General features: G+C 42.7%; 1 protein-coding gene across 2 annotated transcripts in view; it reads right to left on the bottom strand.

Moving 5' to 3' along the window:
* Positions 1-323: 323 nt before the first annotated feature.
* LOC142099131 (ADAMTS-like protein 2) overlaps positions 324-23442 on the bottom strand; it is a 44587-nt gene continuing 21468 nt past the window's right edge. For both annotated transcript variants that reach the window (XM_075182293.1, XM_075182294.1), the window contains 7 exons: positions 20832-21075; positions 16467-16558; positions 15782-15908; positions 15451-15664; positions 14266-14421; positions 12638-12782; positions 324-2998 (listed from right to left, as the gene is read on the bottom strand). In XM_075182293.1, the coding sequence (XP_075038394.1) occupies positions 2880-2998; positions 12638-12782; positions 14266-14421; positions 15451-15664; positions 15782-15908; positions 16467-16558; positions 20832-21075 (1097 nt within the window). In that variant the 3' untranslated portion in view covers positions 324-2879. The remainder of the gene's footprint in view (positions 2999-12637; positions 12783-14265; positions 14422-15450; positions 15665-15781; positions 15909-16466; positions 16559-20831; positions 21076-23442) is intronic.

Genomic DNA, 23442 nt, shown 5'->3' with positions numbered 1-23442 from the left:
CCGTGTTTGCGTGGGTTTCCTCCCGCACTCCAAAAACATACTAGTAGGTTAATTGGCTTCTATCAAAATTGACCCTAGTCTGTGTGTGTGTGTATGTTAGGGAATTTAGACTGTAAGCCCCAATGGGGCAGGGACTGATGTGAGTGAGTTTTCTGTACAGCGCTGCGGAATTAGTGGCGCTATATAAATAACTGATGATGATGATGATGATGATGATATGGACACATTTGCTCTGTGGTTTTCCACTTTTGTGGTTAATGAATGACCTTTAATATGTGTATTTATGAAAAATAAAAAGTCACACTAAATAACGTTCTTCCGTTTAGACCTTTTATTTAGAATAATAAAATACATCTTTTTCAGCCATTGTCATTATAGCAGGAGCCGGGTATGGCGGCCGTTGTCTAAGGAGTACAAAATTAGATTCTGACATGGGCCATACACAAGGATGCTGCAGCATAACGACTGGGTTCTCATCTCCCTTTTAGCCTCTGTGTTAGAGATCTACTGGCACTGCAGCTGGGATTAATCTACACCTTCCATGATGCTAAGAGATTAGCCAAGGGTTCTTGTGAAATAGCAGAAGCTTAAAAGGGATTTTCCACTTCAAATAAAATTTCTAGTAAATCCCCTCCCAAGGAATCCCAACCATTTGCTCCATTTAGCAGGGTTTCATCACTCACATATAGCCAGGCCTCTGCCCATTACCTTTGGCCCTGCTTGGTACTCTTGTGGCAGAAGCAATTATAAATGAAAGCCAGACGTTGACTAGAGGAGTTCCTGCTCCTCCAACTAGCCGTTGGCCTTCATTAACCGCTGAGTCGGATCATTCCTGCTATCAAGAGAACCGAACAGCAGCGAAGACAATCGGCAAAGGCCCGGCTAAATGATAAATACAGAAAATGGTGACGCTCCAGGGGAGACATCCCCACCAAAGTCATATTATAGGAAAGGGATTCACTAGAAATCTTATTTAAAGCGGAAAAGCCCTTTAAAGCTATCCATCCTGCCCACTTATCCAGCACAGCGCTACAAAGATAGCACCAGAATAACCATTATATGGCTGTGTGCAATATTGTGTGTGGCATGCACCAAAATACTTTAATAAAATGCAAAATAATACACACCACAACAAAAGGCATTACACTAAAAATAAGAAAGTAAAATGAAGAGATAGTACTAATTAACCTATAACTGCTGTATAAAAAAAGACAGGAATGGTATTCCCAAATAAAGTGATGGAGAAGTCACATCATAAAACTGACAAGTAGAGATACTGTTTCAATATTTGTTGTATCACTTATTTGAACTGACAATTTTCTATAAAATGCCCTTTTCTTCTTTTTAAGCCATTACTCTGAGAAAAGTAGAAATTTTCCAAGTTTTGGCAAAGTCCTTTATAGGGAAGTGCATTGAATCCTGAGGATCCATAGTGAGTCATTTATTTTTATTCCTGCTGCAGCTTGTTTTTTATTTTTGGTGTGCATTATTTTGCATTATAGCACAGTACGTTCATATAACAACAGAAACAACTTCAACAAAATAGAAAGGATTTTTCTTAAAACGACCATTGCATTATGTAGCCAACATCAGACATAAGAAACGCAGGCTGGCAAAAGAGGAGAATTTAAATAGAATGGGTTATCTACTTTTTTTTTGCTTCCTATCATCTCCCACCTTGGAGATAATAGTGTATTCTATCAATACCTCAATAGTCACCGTCTTCAGATGTTTTGTTGCTCACTGTGATGCCTGGAACACTGCAGAACTCATGGCTGCATAAGAGAATTCCCTGAATATGGCTTATGTTCCCAGTTCGTTTCTGACTCACAGTAATATACTATACTGTGTACGACATCATAGAACATTCTGCTACCACAGGATAGCACATTATTGTAAGCCAATGTCACATGAAGGAGTCTGGGAAATATGGAACCTGGGAACTGTTTAAATGGAGAAATGAGCCATAGTATCTGCAGTGTTCTAACCATCAAAGTCAGCTCTAGAACCCAGAAAGATGTATGTTAAAGAGAGACTATTACATTAAATCTACCTTTAAGACTGCACCCATTATATTTTATTGTTTTTCTATTGTGTTAAAAACTCCCCACACCTGGGGGTAAATGTATCAAGCTGAGAGTTTTCTGGTGGGTTTGAAAAACCAATCAGATTCTAGCTATCATTTATTTAGTACATTCTACAAGGTGATAGCTAGAATCTGATTGGTTGCTATAGGCAACATCTCCACTTTTCAAACCCGCTGGAAAACTCTCAGCTTGATACATTTACCCCCCCGGTGTAAGTGCTTGTCCAATCCCGTATGTAATGACAGGTTAATCTCATTGATGCCAATTATTTTAAACCATATGAGGAATAGATGTAATTAGGCTACAAAGCTGTAGTGTGATTAAGGAAGGAACTCCTTAGCATAACGCAATCTTCCTGTGCTTGGTCCAGCACATAATGCCAAAGTTTTATATATTTATAACAAACAAAAAAACACAGTACTTTTGTTTTTTTACAATAACACTTGTGATGTGAATTATAATAAAAGCAGGCATGGGTAACCTGTGGGACTCCAGCTCCTGTTCAGCTATAACACTCAGAAGTACAGGAGCAGGAGACACAGTTTCCTTAGCTTGCAATAGAGGCATCTTAGGCGTATTCACATAAACAGAACAGCAGGTTGATCACTAGGCACTGTAAAATTATATTACAATGAAGAGGTAAAAATAACCGCTGTCAAACACACACCTTCTTCTACCATCTAAAGCCCCCCAATAGTGTGGTCATAGGGTTATTAAAAGAAGCACCAGGTACAATCCAAAATGTACAGAATTCACAAAAATAAAGGACAAGAGACTCCTAGGGAGCCACAGTCAGGAGGCCTTCCCCCCGCAGGCTCGGCAACAGGCCTTCCGGTAGTACCAGTGTGAGCACAGCTTCACCTTCAAAACCAGGGAACAGTTAGCAGTTGCCTTGTCTTCACAGCTTTCATCTGGATGGACAGAAGAAGACAACAGGTATCAGAGCAGTGGTGAGCAAAAGAGATTAATTCAGTTGTAAAGGCAATTTGACAACTGGCAATTAAACACAGTCACTGTGAGTAGCGTCCGCTGAGTGTATTATTCTCTATCAATGTGTGCCCTGACAACTAACACTGTGTGCCCTGACAACTAACACTGTGTGCCCTGACAACTAATACTGTGTGCCCTGACAACTAACACTGTGTGCCCTGACAACTAACACTGTGTGTACTGACCCCCACCAATGTGTGCCCTGACAACTAACACTGTGTGCCCTGACAACTAACACTGTGTGCCCTGACAACTAACACTGTGTGCCCTGACAACTAATACTGTGTGCCCTGACAACTAACACTGTGTGCCCTGACAACTAACACTGTGTGTCCTGACAACTAACACTGTGTGTACTGACCCCCACCAATGTGTGCCCTGACAACTAACACTGTGTGTACTGACCCCCACTGCTGTATGTACTAACCCCCACCACTGTGTGTCCTGACAACCAACACTGTGTGTACTGACCCCCATTGCTGTATGTACTGACCCCCACCACTGTATTCTGACCCCCACAGCTGTGTCCTGACCCCCATAGCTGTGTGTACTGACCCCCACCGTTGTGTGTACTGACCCCATCGCTCTGTGTGCTGACCCCCACCGTTGTTTGTACTGACCCCTACCGCTGTGTGCACTGACCCCCATCGCTGTGTGCCCTGACCCCCACCGCTCTGTGTACTGACCCCACCGCTCTGTGTCCTGACCCCCACTGCTGTGTGTCCTGACCCCCACCGCTGTGTGTACTGACCCCCACCGCTGTGTGTACTGACCCCCACCGCTGTGTGTCCTGACGCCCACCGCTGTGTGTACTGACGCCCACTGCTGTGTGTACTGACCCCCACCGCTGTGTGTACTGACCCCCACCGCTGTGTGTCCTGACCCCCACCGCTGTGTGCCCTGACCCCCACCGCTGTGTGCCCTGACCCCCATCGCTGTGTGCTGACCCCCACTGCTGTGTGTACTGACCCCCACCGCTGTGTGTACTGACCCCCACCGCTGTGTGTCCTGACGCCCACCGCTGTGTGTACTGACCGCCACTGCTGTGTGTACTGACCCCACCGCTGTGTGTCCTGACCCCCACCAATGTGTGTACTGACCCCCGCTGCTGTGTGTACTGACCCCTATCGCTGTGATTCCTGACCCCCATCGCTGTGTGTACTGATCCACATTGCTGTGTGTACTGATCCACATTGCGGTGTGTCCTGACCCCCACCGCTGTGTGCCCTGACCCCCATCGCTGTGTGCTGACCCCCACTGCTGTGTGTACTGACCCCCACCGCTGTGTGTCCTGACGCCCACCGCTGTGTGTACTGACCGCCACTGCTGTGTGTACTGACCCCACCGCTGTGTCCTGACCCCCACCACTGTGTGTACTGACCCCCGCTGCTGTGTGTACTGACTCCACCGCTGTGTGTCCTGACCCCCACCACTGTGTGTACTGACCCCCGCTGCTGTGTGTACTGACCCCTATCGCTGTGATTCCTGACCCCCATCGCTGTGTGTACTGATCCACATTGCTGTGTGTACTGATCCACATTGCGGTGTGTACAGACCCCCATCGCTGTGTGTACTTTCAACCAAGACTGGGACATATTCATGAAGCACAAAAATGACAAGACACAGTGCAAAGTACTCTTCGGGGCGCTGTACATCTCAATTTCCACTAAAGCGCAAGTGTATGTGAAACAAGACAGCAAAGGAGATGACGTTAGGAGGTGCTGGGACGTGTGAGGGTGCACCCTGCTAAGAGTAGCTTCACCACTGCATATAATTTTGTTCAGCAGTGCGTAAATGAGTTTTCATTGTATTGAACAAGACTATTCAAATGATATACGGGGTAGAGAGGTTGTATTTTTCGGGATTTTCCTTTACTTGCAGAGGAGGCCATTGCCATTTCCATTTCCACTCTGCAAAAACGCTAGAACTTTGTACCGAGCTCAGAACTGGTGGACATTTGGTCCTGCCCTATGCATTAAATTAGACATATTTTGCACCTTCCAGATGCACTCAGCAGAGAAGAAAATTTTCTAAACTCATTTTGCCCAATCTAGAAAAAAGAAAAAAAAAAAAACAGCTTCAGAGCAACAAAAATGCCACAAGTAACAGTAAAAGTCCCAATGTCTCCTTACCGTCATGATAACATTAAGCTATAACTGAGGCTAAACTGAGCAGTAGAAGAATGTATATATGGGTTCCTCGTATGTCCCCCAAACATTGAATAAATAACCAAACTGGTTATAAACCACTGGGTGTATGGGCCCAAAATCAACTGGAAATGAACATATGGTACATAAGAGACTGATCAAAAGGCAATCTGAACTAACGGAAAATGTGGTCACCTGATGACCGCTATCTGAAGTATGTGCAATCCTCAGCCAACAGCAATAATGTGGCCCTATGTGATCCAGCCAATCAGAGTGAGCCCTGAATTATAGGAAATATTCATTTTGATCATTTATGCATTGATCCAGTTGCCCCACACACGCCTCACCAGCAGGGGAGGGCTGGCAAATTTTAGCTCGGGGGGCATGACCCAATTTAGCAGCCTATTTTAATGGAAAAAAAATGCAGGTGGCCCAGTGACCCAGCCCAGGTAGCCCACTATGGGACCGGCCCAGGCGGCAGCTACCCCCTTCCTCCCAGCCCAGCCTGCCCCTGCCTAGGACCTTCCTGTGTACTAACAGGTTTTGGCTTAGCCCTCTCTACCTCTTGATGCATCTAGCCTTATTGTGGGTTTTATCTGTTAGATATTATAATTTCCTATTGATTTTTATTTTTATGAGATTATTGTCAGTCCAGTAGCTCTCAAATTGTGAAGTGAGCCTCACTGGTGACACAATATGATAAGAGATATAGGAGATTTAAATGTAGTTAACCCACCAAACATATTTTGTTATGTTGTTTAAGGAGAATATGGGTCCAATGCCTTTCCAATAATGCAAAGAACAATCATAAATTGTTCACTTCATGGTGCCATAATTCTGTCAAGAATCTGACTTGAATCAATAATTAAACAGGCCAACTAGCAGCGACGTATTCTTAACCTCATTTACATATCACACTGTATATAAAGTAGACAATCAGCAGTGCCCCACCCCGCTTGCTAAATATAGCGTTTTATGTCTACATTTTGACTGTCAATATTACAACCCTGTCTGCATTTTACACGTCAACATTTTACTATGTTGGTATTTTGACTGTCGACCTTATGGTGTAGACATTTACATGTCGACTTTACATACCCAACCAGCTACAGTAAGGCTACAAATAAAAGGTAGCTGGGTAAAAAGTCTACAATGTGCTATCTGGCCTAGTCTACTATAATTCTGAAATTAAAACTGGGACACCCATGCGACCTGAAGCTTGCACAGACCATAAAATCGTCAGCATGTTTCTCTTTTATAGGTAGGAGAATCTATTTTGCTCAAGCCTTGTATGCTGATCTAAAGCAGCTTGGAGCACATGAGACAATAAACCACAATGCAATGTGGTGACTTGCCTTTATCAAGTGTGATTATATCCATGTGAAACAACTGTTTTCCAGAGGTCTCTACTCTTGTTGTCACCTGTTCTGTGATAGTGCTAAAGGAACTATCAACTGCAATATGGTGAGCGTCACAACTACTCTCCTGTAATACATTACTGTTAGGGTAAGACATTTGTTAAGATATTTTAAAAACCACAAGCACCATTCGGTCACAATTTCTTCAATTTCAATCTTTCAGTCTGACAAATTGAGCAGGAAGAGAGTGTGATAAGCCAAGTGATGTATGCCAAAAATGGGGCTGCAAACAGTCCAGATTTCGGGTTATATATACTTGACAACAAATGTGCTAATCACAGGCCTGAGATATTTGACAGAGCAATCCAAACTAAAACAGATATAGAGGGAGAGACATACAATCTGGTCTCTCTGCAGCCTAAGTTTTCCAGAATCACTTTTCGCTAACTACAAAACCTCTGTACATGTTTTATTTTCTCTGGGGTCTGTCAGATCAGTATGTTTAGATGTTTCCTCCTCGCACAATCTGTGTACAAACTGTTTATGTTTTACTCATGGCGTGAGTGGCGAGGAGCAATCAAGTCTGTTTACAGTTTCATTGTTTTCCTTCCAAATCTGCGTGGGCGCACCTTAACACACATGTTTTGTGTTCCACTTCAGACTTATCCAATTACTTTAGGTTTACAGTTCACCAAGTTTATTCATGTTTTATACTGTACTTTTTATGTAACAGCTGTAATATGAATTCTGGTGACATGAAAATGGTTTCTAAGAGCTGTGATGAGTACGTTGACCTATTTCTATTATTTTTGTACATACGGGGTCATCCCTAAAGGAAGCAGCTTTGACAATTTAGGCAGGACCCTGGGAGTGGTGACAATAAGTGTATTTGATCTTCATTTCATATAGCACACTTTCTATGTATCAGTTTGACAGGAGCCTCACATCTCTAGTCGGTGCTGTTGGGGAACTCTGCTCTTTTCACAATCTAACCCTCAGTCTGTGGCTTCCCTCCATTCCTCTGCTCCCATCGTGACACTGCCCTGTCACATGAAGCCCTGTCCTCACCGGGGCAATGTCTCTCACCAGATCAGCACATTCATCTCAGGCTAGTGTGAGCAGTCTGATTACCCGATGGTCTATGGGTTATTCTATTTACACCTGCTTTTACCCTGGGTACACAGATGAAAAGGAGATGAACATTAATACAAATAGGGGGGCTCAGACCCTAGTCAAATGCACCACAGTAACAATCTAATGATTATGGGGTACAGTTTTGGGCCCAAACTCACTTGAACATAGGACAACTTGAGAAGGGCAAAGACAGGCAAGTCCTTATAAGGGGAATGGAATGGAAGTTATAAAAAATAGATTTATTTCCTTTGGAATCAAAGGGTCATTAGAGGCAACATAATTAAAATGTATGAATGCATTCAATACAAATAATTGTCTAAAAAACTTTTCATACCAAAGTCATTTAGAAGACAAGGGGTTATTAATAGCAAAGTGAAGAAAACTGGCATTACTATCAACATAGGAAGGGGTTCTTTACTGTAAGGGTGGTGGTTAAGATGTGAAACCCCTTACTACATGAGGTGGTGATGGAATAGTTGCTAAAATAATTTAAAATGGATGAATGCCTGTCATACAGCAAATAGTATTTGTAGTAAAATTAGTAGAGACCATTATGGGGAAGATTGATGCAGGGAATTATCTGCTATGAGGATACCTGTAAGGCTAGATTGCCAACTGTCAGGGACTTGCCTTTCTCTGGATCAACACATTAATGTAACTGTATAAAAGGTGTGTTCTCAAATAAGGCCCCACCATATTATACAGTTGAGCCAATGCTACTGGTCATGTGACCCTCGCTATCAGTGGATGCGCTTGGTCACTATTTTCCCTCATATCCCTACAGGTGCTGGCGGTCACTGCTGAGGCCAGTGAGGACTTCAAATGGCAGAAACAGTCACTCAGTGTGAGTTTGAATGATTAGTAGTAATGCCGGCTACTATTCAGGTCTGGGGATTGAAATGCCTGTTGTTGGGTGTATTGTAGTGGTGGACAAGCATATACAATGAAAAGTAGTAAACAAGTAAAGTAAAAATAAAACTATGTAATTATTGTGTCAAAATGTGGGTCTGTTAGTGTGTGGTTTATTTCAGTGTATGTCTCTGTGCTATAAGTTTGCATGTCAATGTGCTGCCCCATTATTTTATAAGTGTTTTTAGTAAATTTAAACTTAAGTATTATAAGAAATTAAGTAATCCCATTACGGATATTAGAAATATCTTCAAATCCCATTATCTTTAGAGAAACAGGTGACTTTTATATGATCATATAACTCCTCAGTGACCTTTAATATACTAATAACCTACTGGAGTGGGTTCATTATCCCATATATAACAGACAAATGACATTAATATATGTAGAAATACTATATATGCAGAAATACTGTATATCCTTATCAGGGCCAGATTTACCGCTAGGCAACCTAGGCACCTGCCTAGGGCCTAGTGGCTCTCGGGGGGCACAGCTGGGGGAAACAGGAGCAATTTTTTAAAAAAAAATAAAAAAAAAATCGGCCCCTCCCCCGACTCGGGGGGGGGTGCCGCGAGTCGGGGGAGGGGGGAGTCGGGTGCTGCGAATCGGGGGAGGGGGTGTCGGGTGCCGTGAATTGGGTCCCGGCAGCCTCTTCTCCTCTCAGTGTCTCAGTGATAGAGAGAGGGGGAGAGGCTGCCGGGACCCGACGAGCGATCACGTGACCTTTTTTTTTTTTTTTTTTTTAAATCTGGACTGACCGAGGAGGAGCAGCGCGCTGGAGAAGAAAGGCAATAGAAAGGTAAGTAAAACAACGGAGGGACAGAGGTGGTGATGGTGAAGGGGCACAGAGGTGGTGATGGTGATTGGCACAGAAGTGGTGATGGTGAAGGGCACAGATGTGGTGATGGTGATTGGCACAGATGTGGTGATGGTGATTGGCACAGAAGTGGTGATGGTGAAGAGGCACAGAGGTGGTGATGGTGAAGAGGCACAGAGGTGGTGATGGTAAAGGGGCACAGAGGTGGTGATGGTGATTGGCACAGAAGTGGTGATGGTGAAGGGCACAGCTGTGGTGATGGTGAAGAGGCACAGAGGTGGTGATGGTGAAGAGGCACAGAGGTGGTGATGGTGAAGAGGCACAGAGGTGGTGATGGTGATTGGCACAGAAGTGGTGATGGTGAAGGGCACAGAGGTGGTGATGGGCACAGAGTTGGTGATGGGCACAGAGGTGGTGATGGTAATGGGCACAGAGGTGGTGATGGTGAAGGGCACAGAGGTGGTGATGGTGAAGGGCACAGAGGTGATGGGGAAAGGGCACATGTGATATTGTGAAGGGGCAAAAGTGACAATGAAGGGGCACAGTGTGATGATAGAGGGACAAAAGTGACAAGAGCACATACTTGGATTTATGCGTATTATTTTTGCAAACAACTTAAGTAAGTATTTCTGCCCTGACTTCAATATTTATTAAGTTGTTTTGACCCAACTACTTAAAAAAACGGGACTGCTTGGAAATTATTTAGGGGTGCCTTTTTCTGCAGCAGGGTGGCCTTGCTCTTTTCACATGTTAGGTACGCCCCCAAAGATGCAAGCCACGCCCTCACCTCCTTTGGCGACGCAGCGGCGGCACATGCTTTCATATCTACTTAACTATAGGGGTATATGGTAGGCATGCGGCGGCACATGCTTTCACTTCTACGTAACTATAGGGGTATATGGTAGGCATGCGGCGGCACATGCTTTCACTTCTACGTAACTATAGGGGTATATGGTAGGCATGCGGCGGCACATGCTTTCACTTCTACGTAACTATAGGGGTATATGGTAGGCATGCGGCGGCACATGCTTTCACTTCTACGTAACTATGGGGGTATATGGTAGGCATGCGGCGGCACATGCTTTCACTTCTACGTAACTATAGGGGTATATGGTAGGCTGCAAAAATATAGTGCTATGGATTGTTTCAGGGAGGGGGCCCAAAAACAGTATCCTGCCTAGGGCCCTATGAGGTCTAAATCCGGCTCTGATCCTTATATTTGGTGAGTAGTGATGTCATCTCTCCCACATACGTATTGTAAGAAATGAAATATCTGGATATTGATAACATGAATATTAGAAGTCCCAAAAGAGTTCTGTGATCTGTATTAATAGCACTTGTCCTGAATCTTGGTGCCTTTAAATGGTCACGAAACCCATCTGAAACTTCTAATATGCTTATATTTATCATTATTCCTTATATAATATGCAAGCTGCTAATAAACGCATACAATCTTGTAAATATCATCTATATAAATGGAGAGTTCTAAAATCCTCACATTGTTGATCATTAGGAAAATGTGTATATACAAAGAATGACTGTCCCCAACTGTACATTATTACGGATAGCAGAAGTCACCTTGTGTGTCTAGTCTACAAGCACCTACAGTATTGGATACATTATCCAACATCTAATCAGTGAGTAATGACATCACCAGTTCTAAGAAGGAAGTTGTATGGCATTGTTTTAGTATACAAAATAACATTTTTTTATAACTCAAATTTTTATTAAATCAGCATGGGTGACAGCAAACATACAAAAGATAGCAGGTAAATAATACAAAATAAAAAAAGACAATCACTGTCACAATACATGTTAGTAATTACTGTTCATAGCAACATATGGTACAAAACTGAAGACACAGGCAATATCCTTATTATTAAAAAGGGTAATGGGTGGAAAGGGGTAGGTAGGTGGGTGGGTGGGAAGCTGGGGGGGGGGTTCGTCTGTGATAGTGAGATAATACAGGTCGGTGTCTCAGACATCAGAGGGAGTAACTTTATCTGTAGGACTAATATAAGCAGAAGTATCTGGCACGGACGAGTCAACCTATAGGAGGGTAAGTTTTGGGGGCATTACTGGTGTAACCAGGGGACCCAGATTTGGTAAAACTTGTCGTCTTTATCTTGCAGGCAGAAAGTGATTTTTTCCATGCTAGCAATGAACCAGACATATGATTTTAGAGAGGAGACACGGGGAGGTGCTGCACTTTTCCAGGATTTGGCTATCAGGCACCTAGCAGCCGCCAGAACATTCGAAGCCAATTTTGCAGAGTGAACGTCAGCGTCTTGTATAGGATAACAGAGGAGAAAGGACCAAGGATCCTTCTGGATAGGGAATTGAGGAAGGGAGGAAAGGAGTGTAGCTACTTTATCCCAGAAGGAGGACATGACAGGGCAAGACCACCAGATATGAAAGAGGGTACCCTTATGTCTGCATTCCCGCCAGCAGGCAGGGGAGGCAGTTGGGTACATTTTAGCAAGTCTGTCAGGTGTAAGATACATCTGTAGAGAATCTTGTATACATTCTCTTTAATTAAAATGGAGATGGAACTAGAAGCTACATTTGATCTGATGGTCTCCCAGCAGTCCTCCTCCAGGGGGTGGGGGGCAAATCCCTCTCCCACTCTCTCTCGTGGCTACTCCCGGAGATCAGCAATTTGTCTAGAAGTAAATTATAGATTGAGGAGATCATGCCTCTCTGAAGCGGTGAGGAGAGACAGAGAGTCTCAAAGGAGGAGATCAATGTAGGTGAATTGCCTGACAGGAGAGAGAGGCTAAAATGTATGAATTGTAAGTATTGATAGAATGGTGGGTTTAGTTCGGGGTATTTGGAGCGAAGAGCGTCAAAGGTTCTAAGTCCTCCTTGATCTAAAAGATCGCCATCAAATCGGATCAATATAACATTTTTAAATCATTCTTAAATACTAATTTCAGCTGGGACATTACTCCCCTCCCAACTCTACATCTGTTCACAAACTTTAACCCCACAACCCGCAGTGCAACATGGTTTGGCCAAGATGCGTAATTACACCATCTAGTTGGCTTTGCTCCTAATTCGACATGAGAGCCCGAAATGTGTAACTAGTAACACTTGAGCAAATATATTATCCATAGAGAGATTTTCATGTCCACATAACTCATAGAGACACAATCAGATGATCTCCCTTAAAATGACAGTATATACATTTCTTACCCGGGGCCTCGGTGGGGCACGGTTGAAGCTGGCAGGCCTGTCTACTTTCTGGTTTAGTAGATTGATCACATCCCTGGCTCAGATCTTCGCCCTGATAACATTTCACTTCTCTAATCTGATGTCCAGAACCGCAGGTCTTACTGCACTGTGTAAGAGACAAAACAGGTGGGAAATACACATCAAAGGATAAACAACAGCCATTCACCTGCAAGCGCACTAGCGAACTTAGGATACTGTTAAACTCTGGCACATGTTTACCATATATATATCCATTGTGAGAGGACTGCATTGCATTGGAGACGTGTAAGACTTGAGTTACACACATCTATTATGTTCCTGTATGTGCAAAAACATGTATTAGTAGAGGGACAAGGCTATGTGCTGCGGAAAGCATGGCCAGGATTGTACCTTGGTAAGGCAGCCGGAGCACCCAGTAAAAAGAGGCGAGATGTGCATTTGATCCCAACCACCACCACGACAGCGCTGCCCCCTGGTGGAATTTCCAATGCCATCCATTAGTCTCCTACGCATGAATAGCACAACGAAAGAGCTTTTTATGCGCTTTTTGAGTATACTAAATGCAAAGTTAGCAAATGACTCACATTGAAAGATTTGTTGGATATAATTCAATCACAGTGACAAATGGAAACCAGTATCAATTCATGTTGTCTCCTAGGCCCCAAAAGCTAAATTGTTAGCAGACTTGGGCAAGGAAATTGTGGCTAACATATTTTATATTAAATTATCTATGTTATATGCATTGTATAAAAATGTAAATAAACTAATAATAAATGGCAAAAAGAGGACTAATTTATGCAGGGTATGAACTCTCTTTGTAGTGTAACCTTATTTCCTAAAGCACGACCCCTACGGAAATCTATGTGCCACAAAACAAAACAAACTGCTAGCTAAGTGACATATCCATAATTAAAACTTACCCCTTCACCCTTTTGATAGTAAGATATTGAGGTGAGATAGAAAAGTTCAACAATATTATAACATTTACGCTGGAAAAAAAACGGGTCAATTTTCTGTCTGTATATTTTTGGAATGTACCAGTTTTCATAAATGTCTTCATATTGTTGTATGTACAAGCAATGTAGCTTTTGCCAACCACAATGTATGGACCAGTTTAATTGTTAACACGAAGACTTAACTCCACTTCTTATGTAAACACACTGTTAACATCATAAGAAAAGATGCATCTCCTAGGAGGATGAATATATCTCATCTGAAAAGGTATTTATGAAAGCAAACCTTTAAATCATTGTCATTTTCTAGGACTGGCAGAAGTATTAAGTGCAATTTTGGCAATTGAGGTTGCAACGGACACTCTCGATTGGTCCGGATGTCTACAATGGTTTAAACTATAATACAATAAGCCTATAACAAGATGTACTTATCTATCAGTACGATTAGAAATAAATGTAGACAGTCGAAGCATCTGGTTATATTGTACAATACTGTACACTAAATTACTAAATAATAAAATAGAAAAGTAGACAGATTAGTGTCAGTTCACATTGTACTTTTTTGCCTCTATGAATACAGAACTAATAAACATTTTGTACAATTGGAGTCATATAAATGTACATGTAAAATATTTTTTAAATAGCAACAACACTCACTGGTCCCCACTCAGTTGATGTCCAGTGATGGTCACAGGGTGGTCCCAAACAGGACTTCTCAGGCGGAGGCTTTAAGCTTTCGTCACAATGGCTGAGTTCTGTAGAGCATTTGATTTCCCTACTCACAACTCCCTCAGATCCGCAAGCAGCCGAACACTTCACCAGACACAGAGGGAGAAAAGTAAGGTGACAGGAGACCGAAGACGGAGGACAGAGGGCATAGGGTAGAACATACAAACAATACATTATGAGCACAAGATACATACAAATTTAAAATAGAGACATTTGGAAAGACTATTATTTCCTTGTGCGCATTTAAAAATGAATATTCCCAACACACTGTTTAGATTTGGCAGTACAAGGATGAAATATTATATAGACCAACTAGTTCCTAACCTTTGTAGGGGATGTATCATTCTTTTATAAGAAGAAATATGACTGGATCCTAGTGAACTCATAGGACCCGATTCAATTCACTTAGGGGCCGATTCAATTCTGCCACGAATAACGCGGCGTTAGCAGTATTACCGACATTACGGTAAAACTGCGCATAATTAGCCTTAATATGGTAAATTCAGCGCTGGGTTTTTACTCGCAGCTCCCTGAGCCACGGGATGAAATCCAGGCTCAAATTACTGTATTAGCGGTAATACTGTTAACGCCGCGTTATTCGCGGCAGAATTGAATTGGCCCCTTAGAGATAGGAGCAAATCAAAAAAGGAGGAAATTTGCTCCTGCATAAACCATGTTGAGGCACAACTGGTGCAAATGCATATTGCAGGGTATATACTGGTTGATTTTGCAAGTAACACACACAATACTGGACAGCTTTATTATTACATTGCAATTTAGAGTTGAAGCAGGACACCTCCCCTCTAAATCTGCCCACACAATTTAAATTTGACCCCCCTCCTAATGGTAAAGGAGACCTATAGCCTGCAATCTCATGAATATTTCTTCAGGTTACAAAATTCCTGCCATCACTGTGTATAAGAGACGATTGTGCTTTAACTACATAGAGACATATGAGTATCCAGTGGGTTAGTAATTGGACTGGCTGTATTACTGCAAGGAAGTGCGTGAGTCCCCTTTTGCTCAATTCTTCAGAATCCCATTGCCCATCACAGAAAAACAAAACAAGCAGATTCACATGAAAAATAAAGGTGAGTGGGGCCTTAGACATACCTCTGACCATTCTGAGAACTCCCACTGAGGTCCACAAGGTTTGTTCTTACATACTTTTCTTTGAGGAGGTCTTGGGAGCTGGGAACCTTCACATTGTTCATCGTACACAGAACTGTCAAGCCCTGGTGCCAGCATTTTCCAGCATCGAACAGAGCGAACCTGGACTCCTTGCCCACAGCTCCTTGAACATTCACTCCAACCACTAGACTCCCATCTCCAAAAAAAACACAAGTATGTCAGGTCAGCACACAGGATCACTCCATGCCAGCCGCATTGCCCCATGCAGATAAGAACAGCACTTTTAGAGATAATCTCCCTTTGCATCTCTTACCTAGGCATGCACTCTCGTCCTGAACAAAATTCCTGAGTAGGCTCTGGCCTTGTCACTGGATCACAGTAAGACTCATCTACTTCTCTGCCATCATAGCGGATACACAGAGCATAGGTAGAACTGATTCCTAAAGGGAAAAACAATGGTTTATGCTTGGAAAAGACATCTAGGGGTAAATGTATCAAGCTGCGAGTTTCCGGAGGGTTTGAAAAGTGGAGATGTTTCCCATAGCAACCAATCAGATTCTAGCTGTCATTTTGTAGAATGTACTAAATAAATAATAACTAGAATTCGATTGGTTGCTATAGGCAACATCTCCACTTTTAAACCCGCCGGAAATTCGCAGCTTGAGTAAATTATGGTATCCAGGTGAGGTGCACAGCCAAGATGGTCCATTTCTAACATCATTACATCTATTTTTATTTCTTTTTTTCTCCAAAACAGTGTTTAGAAGCACAAATGCCTATGGGATCCAAAGAGAGTTTGACTGGATTATTGGTGACTTGGGGTCACCTATAATTAAATAGGTAAATTGTATGTGCTTACAAAGAAGGTTTTATATGGCTGTTAGGCAACCCCAATACTATAATGCACTAAAAGATGGGATGCCTGGTCAAGCTTTGCATGGGGTCGAAGAGTTGTTCTGGATTTTTAGGAGATTGGTAAAAGAGCAGTTCCTCATTACCTGAGCTACAAGTGGAGCTGCACGGTGAATAGGCAGAGACCTTCCAGCGATACATGTCAGCACGGCTGATGTCCTGACCAGATACTGAATCACTGCAAATACATATAGCGTTCAGAGAACAGGAGCTTGTACTCACTGCCTGCAACAGGGGGATGAGTAGATGACTTTCATGTGAACATTATTACCAAACAACAGCAATTCTTTTTGTTTCTAGCAGGTTCTGGGAGTTTCATGGATACCAGTTTTCAAAGTAAAAATGCTGTATACGATCATCAAATATTGATGTGAACAGAAATATTGGTGACATGGAGAAAATAGGATATTTGTACTTACTGTAAAATACCTTTCTCATAGTCCATTGGGGGACACTGCGATACATAGGGGTATAGTAGGTGGTACCAGGAGTTCAGGCCAACTAGGTTAACTAACCACAAGAACACAGTCAACCATACAACATTCAGAGCAAGGGTGGGCGCGCAGTGTCCCCCAATGAACTACGAGAAATGGATTTTATGGTGAGTACAAAAATCCTATTTTCTCTTACGTCCTATTGTGGGACACTGCGATACATAGGGGACATACCAAAGCTGCCCCTAAAGGAGGGACCGCTCTGACACGGCTGCACGCAAAACCTTACGGCCAAAGCTAACATCCCGAGATGCAAAGCCCTGCAACCTGTAAAATTTCACAAAGGTGTGGACAGAAGACCACGTAGCCACTCTGCACAGCTGTTCAGCTGAAGCGCCGAGATGCATCGTATAGGAGGCATCTACCGCCCTGGTTGAGTGACCAGACAAACAGTCTGGCATCGGCCTAGCTGACCTTGTATAAGGCAACTTGATGGTAGAAGTGGTCCAACTAACTAAAGACACCCTCGAGGCAGGCCAACCAGGCCCTGACCTCGTCCAACAATACAAGGATGGATCTAAAGACCGAGGATTCGGAGTGAAAGTAGGAACTATAATTTCTACAATCAAGTGGAAACAAGAAACTATTTTAGGAAAAAGGGAGGGCTTGGTAAGAAGTACCGGCCGGTCCTAATGAAAAACAAGGAAGGGGGAAGACACAAGATAACGCACCCAAATCAGATACTCGCCGAGCCAAAGACACTACCAGTAGAAATGCCACTTTCCAAGTGAGATACCAAAGATTCACAGAATCTAAGGGTTCAAATGGTTCTTGGACCAATGCTTGAAAAATCAGGTTCAAATGCCATGGCTATACTGGGTGTATGAACGGTGGAAGAACATGAAGCCTCCCCTGTAGGAAGGTGTGAACCTCCAGCAGGAAGCAAGCTTGTGCTGGAAATAAATAGACAAGGCGGAAACCTGCAACTTCAAGGAGGCTAAACGCAATCCCTTGTCTAAATCAGCTTGGAGAAAGACAAATAACCTGGAAAGGTTAAAAAGTGATGTGTGAAAATGTTGTGTTTCGCACCAAAGAACATAAGCCTTCTGTAATAGTTGGCCGCAGAAGAGGGCTTCCTAGCTTTGATCATGGTTTTCACCACAGCCACAGAAAACCCTTTAGCGGTCAGAATCATGGTTTCAATAGCTACGCCGTCAAAGCCAGACGATTTAATGAGTTGAAGAGTGAGTAAGTCTGGTTGGAGAGGCAATCGAAACAGAGGTTGTATTGCTATTCCCAGGAGGTCCAAGTACCAAGCTCATACGCAGCCATTCCGGGGTCACCAGAATGGCCGTTACTCGTTCCCTCTTCAACGGCTTGAGAACCCTCGGAAGCATTGGAAGAGGAGGGAATAACTAGAAGAGGTGAAACCTCCACGAAATCACCATGGCGTCCATGAATACTGCTGCGGAATCCTTGGATTTTGCGCAGAAAAAAGGAACTTTGAACAACCCATGATTGCATGGCCTTATTAACTAAGGCTGTGGACACACCACGTCTGAAAATACTACTTCATACGCCGCTGGAGCCAAAACAAAAAATCACATTTCTTGTCCATGGCGTCTTTAAGTGAAACTCCCCTGTGCACTGTCAAGATAGTTGTTCTGGTCAACCTGGCTATGGGAGGGTCTACTTTCGGGAGAGCCTCCTACTTTTCAGAGTCTCCTACCGATAGAGGGTAGAGAGCTTTAAATTTTACCCGGCATCTGAAAACGGCGATCAGGCTTGTTCCTTGCCCCCGCTATCATGCCTTTAATTGGGGGGAAAAAGGCAATAACCTGTTTCCTCTGCCTTCTAAAGAGCGAGAAACCAGCAGCAGGTCAAACTTCTGGGTTAGCAAAACCTAACATTTGTCAAACTCCTAGCACCAAATGCTCCACCCCTTGAACAGTGGATGGGTCGTCCACGCTAACAGAATCCTCATCACCAGAATTTCTGTTAATTTCTCCCTCCTCTTCCGGTGAGAGATCTGAAGTTAAGTCTACCATTCTAGCCTCCTGTGAGATCTGACGCTAATGAGATGGTCTTCGAACACCATTTAAAAGGCGTTCCAGCGAGGAAGTGGCTTTAACTAAACCCTGGGCAGAGGCCGCAAGAGTTTGCGCCAAAGAGGATTCCACCTGGGACACCTCTGCAAAGGGCTGTCCAGATTGTGAGCCTGACTGGTGTGATGCAGAAGTAAAAACGTAAGATTGACCTACCTCACGGTGTGATATTACTCTCCTGAGGTCTGCTAAGGTCGATGTCAACGGATGCAGCCAAGTAGGTTCATTCGCGGGAGCAGACACAGACCGAGTCTGGCTATGGTCCCGAATCTCCGATATCACGGACTGCACACAGGGCCTCCGGGACAGACTGTCCACAAGACAATTTAGAGTTTTGCAAAATTTGCACAATTATAATGCGCAACCGATTTTGCAGCAGTTCCCTTTTTAGAGGTCCCTTTGTCAGTCATGGTGAATATATATATATATATATATATATATATATATATATATATATATATATATAGTATATAGGGATATATAACACCAGATTCTGTTAACACAACACTAAATATATACTCCTTCACAGAGAATATAACAGTGATTTTATCAGTTTTGCAGGAATGTATTTACACATATTAACCAGGGCCCAGGATGTATTTAAATATCTATCTGGTGACCCCCTACTGTTTTAACAGCTTCTGCAAAGTGTACAAATTATATCAGATCCTAAGATGGATATATTTGTAATTCTGGTCAGAAAACTGATCTCCAATCAAAAAAAATTACAGCCTGACGCACACACTTTAAAATCAGACAGTAGCAGAAAACAATGTTACAACACATTTTAAACCTGTCTTGTATGAGGGGCACAGCAGAGATCCGACTGGTAGTGCTGGAAAATGGTGCTGAGAGCTCCGGTGAAGGCGCCAGGAAGTTGGGGGAGGAGTCCAAGACCTCCACTTCCTTTACTTGTGTAATGGCTGTCCCCACGCTTACAACAGAGATAACTCCGTTCTGGCTCCTCTAGTGTGCGTTGCGCCACAGCTGTGCTCTCCGATTCAACAGAGATCTTGCTGTGGCTGCTTCATGTCTCCCTTCAGTCTGGCAATGCTCACTGCCTAGAGGGGAGGCAGACGCCACCGCAGCACCTTTCTGCGGTCGCCGCTGTCAGCTAAATGCGGGGTGGCTGTCTTTTACATTAATGTAATGGCCTGCAATGCTGGGGGAGATATAGTTGTCAAAGCTACTCACCCAGGCTAAGGGACCCGGGGTGGAGGAAGGCCACAGGCTGTCCACCCCCTCCCTTAGCCCAGCAAGGTTTTCATCCCTAATAAAAAGTTAATTAAATAAAAAAATAATAAAGTAAACTCCAGGATAGGAGCCCTGGAAAACATGCCTGACTCCTGAGGGCACTAAAACCTTACTTGCCAACTCTCCCGGAATTCCCACGAGGCTCCCAAATTTCTGGGAGTCCTCGCGGACTCTCGGAAGAGTAGGCAAAGCTCTCGCATTTGCCGAAATTCACAGCAGTGAATGGAGGGGCGGGGCTTAATCGCATCATTAAGCTCCGCCCCTCCATTCAATACTCGCAGACTTAACTGTTTAAGTGCCTGAATTCCTGGTACCACCTACTATACCCCTATGTATCGCAGTGACCCCCAATAGGACGTAAGAGAAAGAAACATATAATTAATACACTGCACAAAGCAGGGAATGCGCCAAAATTTCTCTATTTGCACCCCAACATCAGTTACCCAGTTAACGCGGTCATCTGGATAATTCCTTATGTTGTTTCGAAGACACAAGCTTGTTGGGATGAAAAGTTTATTTTGATCTGGGCCCTAAATCAACATGAATCTGCTGCAAATCACGGTGAATTTAAAACACAATAACCCAGACATATATGGCAAGGAAAGAGAATGAAAACCTATCAGTTTGCATCCAAGTACACTGTGCACAGATGGCGTACCTGCTGAACCCGGGTGCTTGTAGCGGCTGTGTCCCGGGAATAGCTCCAAGATCATCATAAACAGCTGGCAGCATGAGGCTGTCCCTGAGTTGTTCTGCTTCGTGTGTGGACTCTGCTAGGGTCGGACCCCCAGGACTGCCACCGAAGAGAGATTGGCAGAGAGCTGAGTGACTCTGTTGATCACACAGCCTCCATAACTCACTCTGCAGTAATCCCTGAGGAGCATCTGTGCTGGGGTGGAGGCCTGAAACAGGGGAATGAAGTGGTGCTGACAGGTTACACAGTATTTGACATTGCAGATCCAACGCATATGGAGGAGTAATAAACCATTCGCCCCCCCAAAAAAATTCCAAGAAGAGCTCTAACGTTTCTTTTTAAGTTTTCAAAGTGTTCTTTAATAAGACAAATATACCACAGGGACCGACAGATAAACAATATGGTTCCACTAGCAGATGAGTATGCGGGTATATTTGTAATAACATTGTTGTAAGAATTTAGACGTTAATGATCAGTAAGGGAGTTAAGGTCTCACATTTAAAGGGATAGTTTACTGAAAAATTACTAGATTTTAAAATAGTTTTATTTGGCTATTTAATCATAGACATTCTATGATTTTTTTCATTTGACCACTAGATGGCATATTTTTTTTTACTTTTATTTGTTTATAATTAATTTCACCACAAAGTGGAATATCCAGAGAAATAAAGTTATCTGCGCAGAATGACTTATGCCCAAAGGTTTAACATTAATAAGATTATAAATTACACTCAACATTGTTCAGTGTTACCCTAACGTTCCATTACAGCTGTTTTAAAAAGCCAAATATTATCTCCCCAGTATAGTTGAAGCTTCTCCCACATATTATAGACATTGTCCTGATGTAATCTCATACACGTCGAAAAGCTGATATAGGAGTAACTGTGACATGACTGGTTCTGCCTCTATGCATGAAGCAATAGTGTATTCTGCACATTAAGTATGCAAAGCTGTTACTCACATGTGTTATAGTAGTTAGAGCATTCCACTATCGATACCTCTGTGCAACATTCTACTCTAGATGGCACTCTATTGTTCTATGTCTGCTGTTAACAAGGCAAATATTAATTTTATCTCAAGCATGATTATGAGCATTCTAATCTGACCATAAGCCATACATTTCAGCTGTTAGGGAATTTAGACTGTAAGCTCCAATGGGGCAGGGACTGACGTGAATGACAAATATCCTCTGTACAGCGCTGCGGAATTGGTGGCGCTCTATAAACAAATTATGATTCCTGGAAAAGAGGTGATCAAAATTTTAACTGCGAAAGGCACCCTTTAACCTTAAATTAGCTGTGCGTACTCTTCTATATATATGTTAATACATTCGAAAAACCAATCCATCTTCAAGTGTCAATGTACATAGTCAGATCAATAGAAGGCCCATGCAAACAAAACTTTATTACAGTAACTCCTAAACCTTAAAGCAGCAATACAATATAGAAGGGTTTATTCTGTAAGTAGTAAATTAATACCTTTTCAGCACACACTTTATATTTTCCTTAGTTGTCCTCCTACAAATCATTATACCTTTTCAAAATTTCTCTGGAGGGCAGTACAGCATGTCATGTGAAGCAGAGGGTGGAGAAAGAGAAGGAGGATATTACATTGCAGAGCTAATGAAGGGGGGGGGGGGCATCCCAGAGACTCTCTTTCTACTACATCATGTGCCATGTGACAGTGGTTCCCATAGTAGTCACATGACACTTTGAAACCTGTGCAGAATTATAAATCTTTAATAGCTGCCTCAGGAAACAAACCAAAAAAACAAACCAAATCAAACATCAATTATTAGGATTCTTCTTATAGCCTGCAACAGTGATTTATATATATATATATATATATATATATATATATATATATATATATATATATATATATATATATATATATATATAAAAATAAAAATAAAATTCATGTGAATACTGACTTAAGCTTAAGGAGATGTCCACCTACATTTTTTTATATATAAAACCTCCTCCATCTCTTATTTATCCGCACAGCAGGGGATCAATGCCAGCAACCCCGGCAATTTATTTATTTACCGAGATAAAGATTTGTAATATTAAACTTAATAATAGAAGACACACTGGGGTGATTTAGAGTTGCATGTAGGTTTTCAAACCCATGAACGAGCAAATATGCACGGATGCAAGGTAAATATGTCTCTATTTAAACTTGCATTACACTTTGGCACATTTAATTTGCACATCACCAATGCACAAGTTGATACTTGCATTGCAAGCTTAGAACTTGCGCCTCCTTTGTGTAGTCACAAAAAAGCCTAGAAACCATAACTTTAATCCGAAATACATGTGCAAATCAGGGATGCGTGGTTAACTTGGGTTTCCATGCTCTGTGAATGCTCCTGATCCGACTCGCGAAGCACAAGGGGCTGCAAGTGTAAACAGTGCAGGTGAAATTAGTAGTGCCAGCTGCACACATGTGCGTGCAACAAGTTTCATGTGACACGCTAAATTACGTCATACAAATACACTTGTGTCCAACTCTTAAGGAAAGCCTAAGGGCCTGAGTCATTAAGGAGAGCAAAGCATACAAAATAAGTAACTTT

This window comes from Mixophyes fleayi, chromosome 8, assembly GCF_038048845.1.
Source record: "Mixophyes fleayi isolate aMixFle1 chromosome 8, aMixFle1.hap1, whole genome shotgun sequence".
NCBI classification, from domain to species: Eukaryota; Metazoa; Chordata; class Amphibia; order Anura; family Limnodynastidae; genus Mixophyes; species Mixophyes fleayi.
Note: the sequence above shows the minus strand (reverse complement) of the source record. Positions and strands in the feature narration are given on the sequence as shown.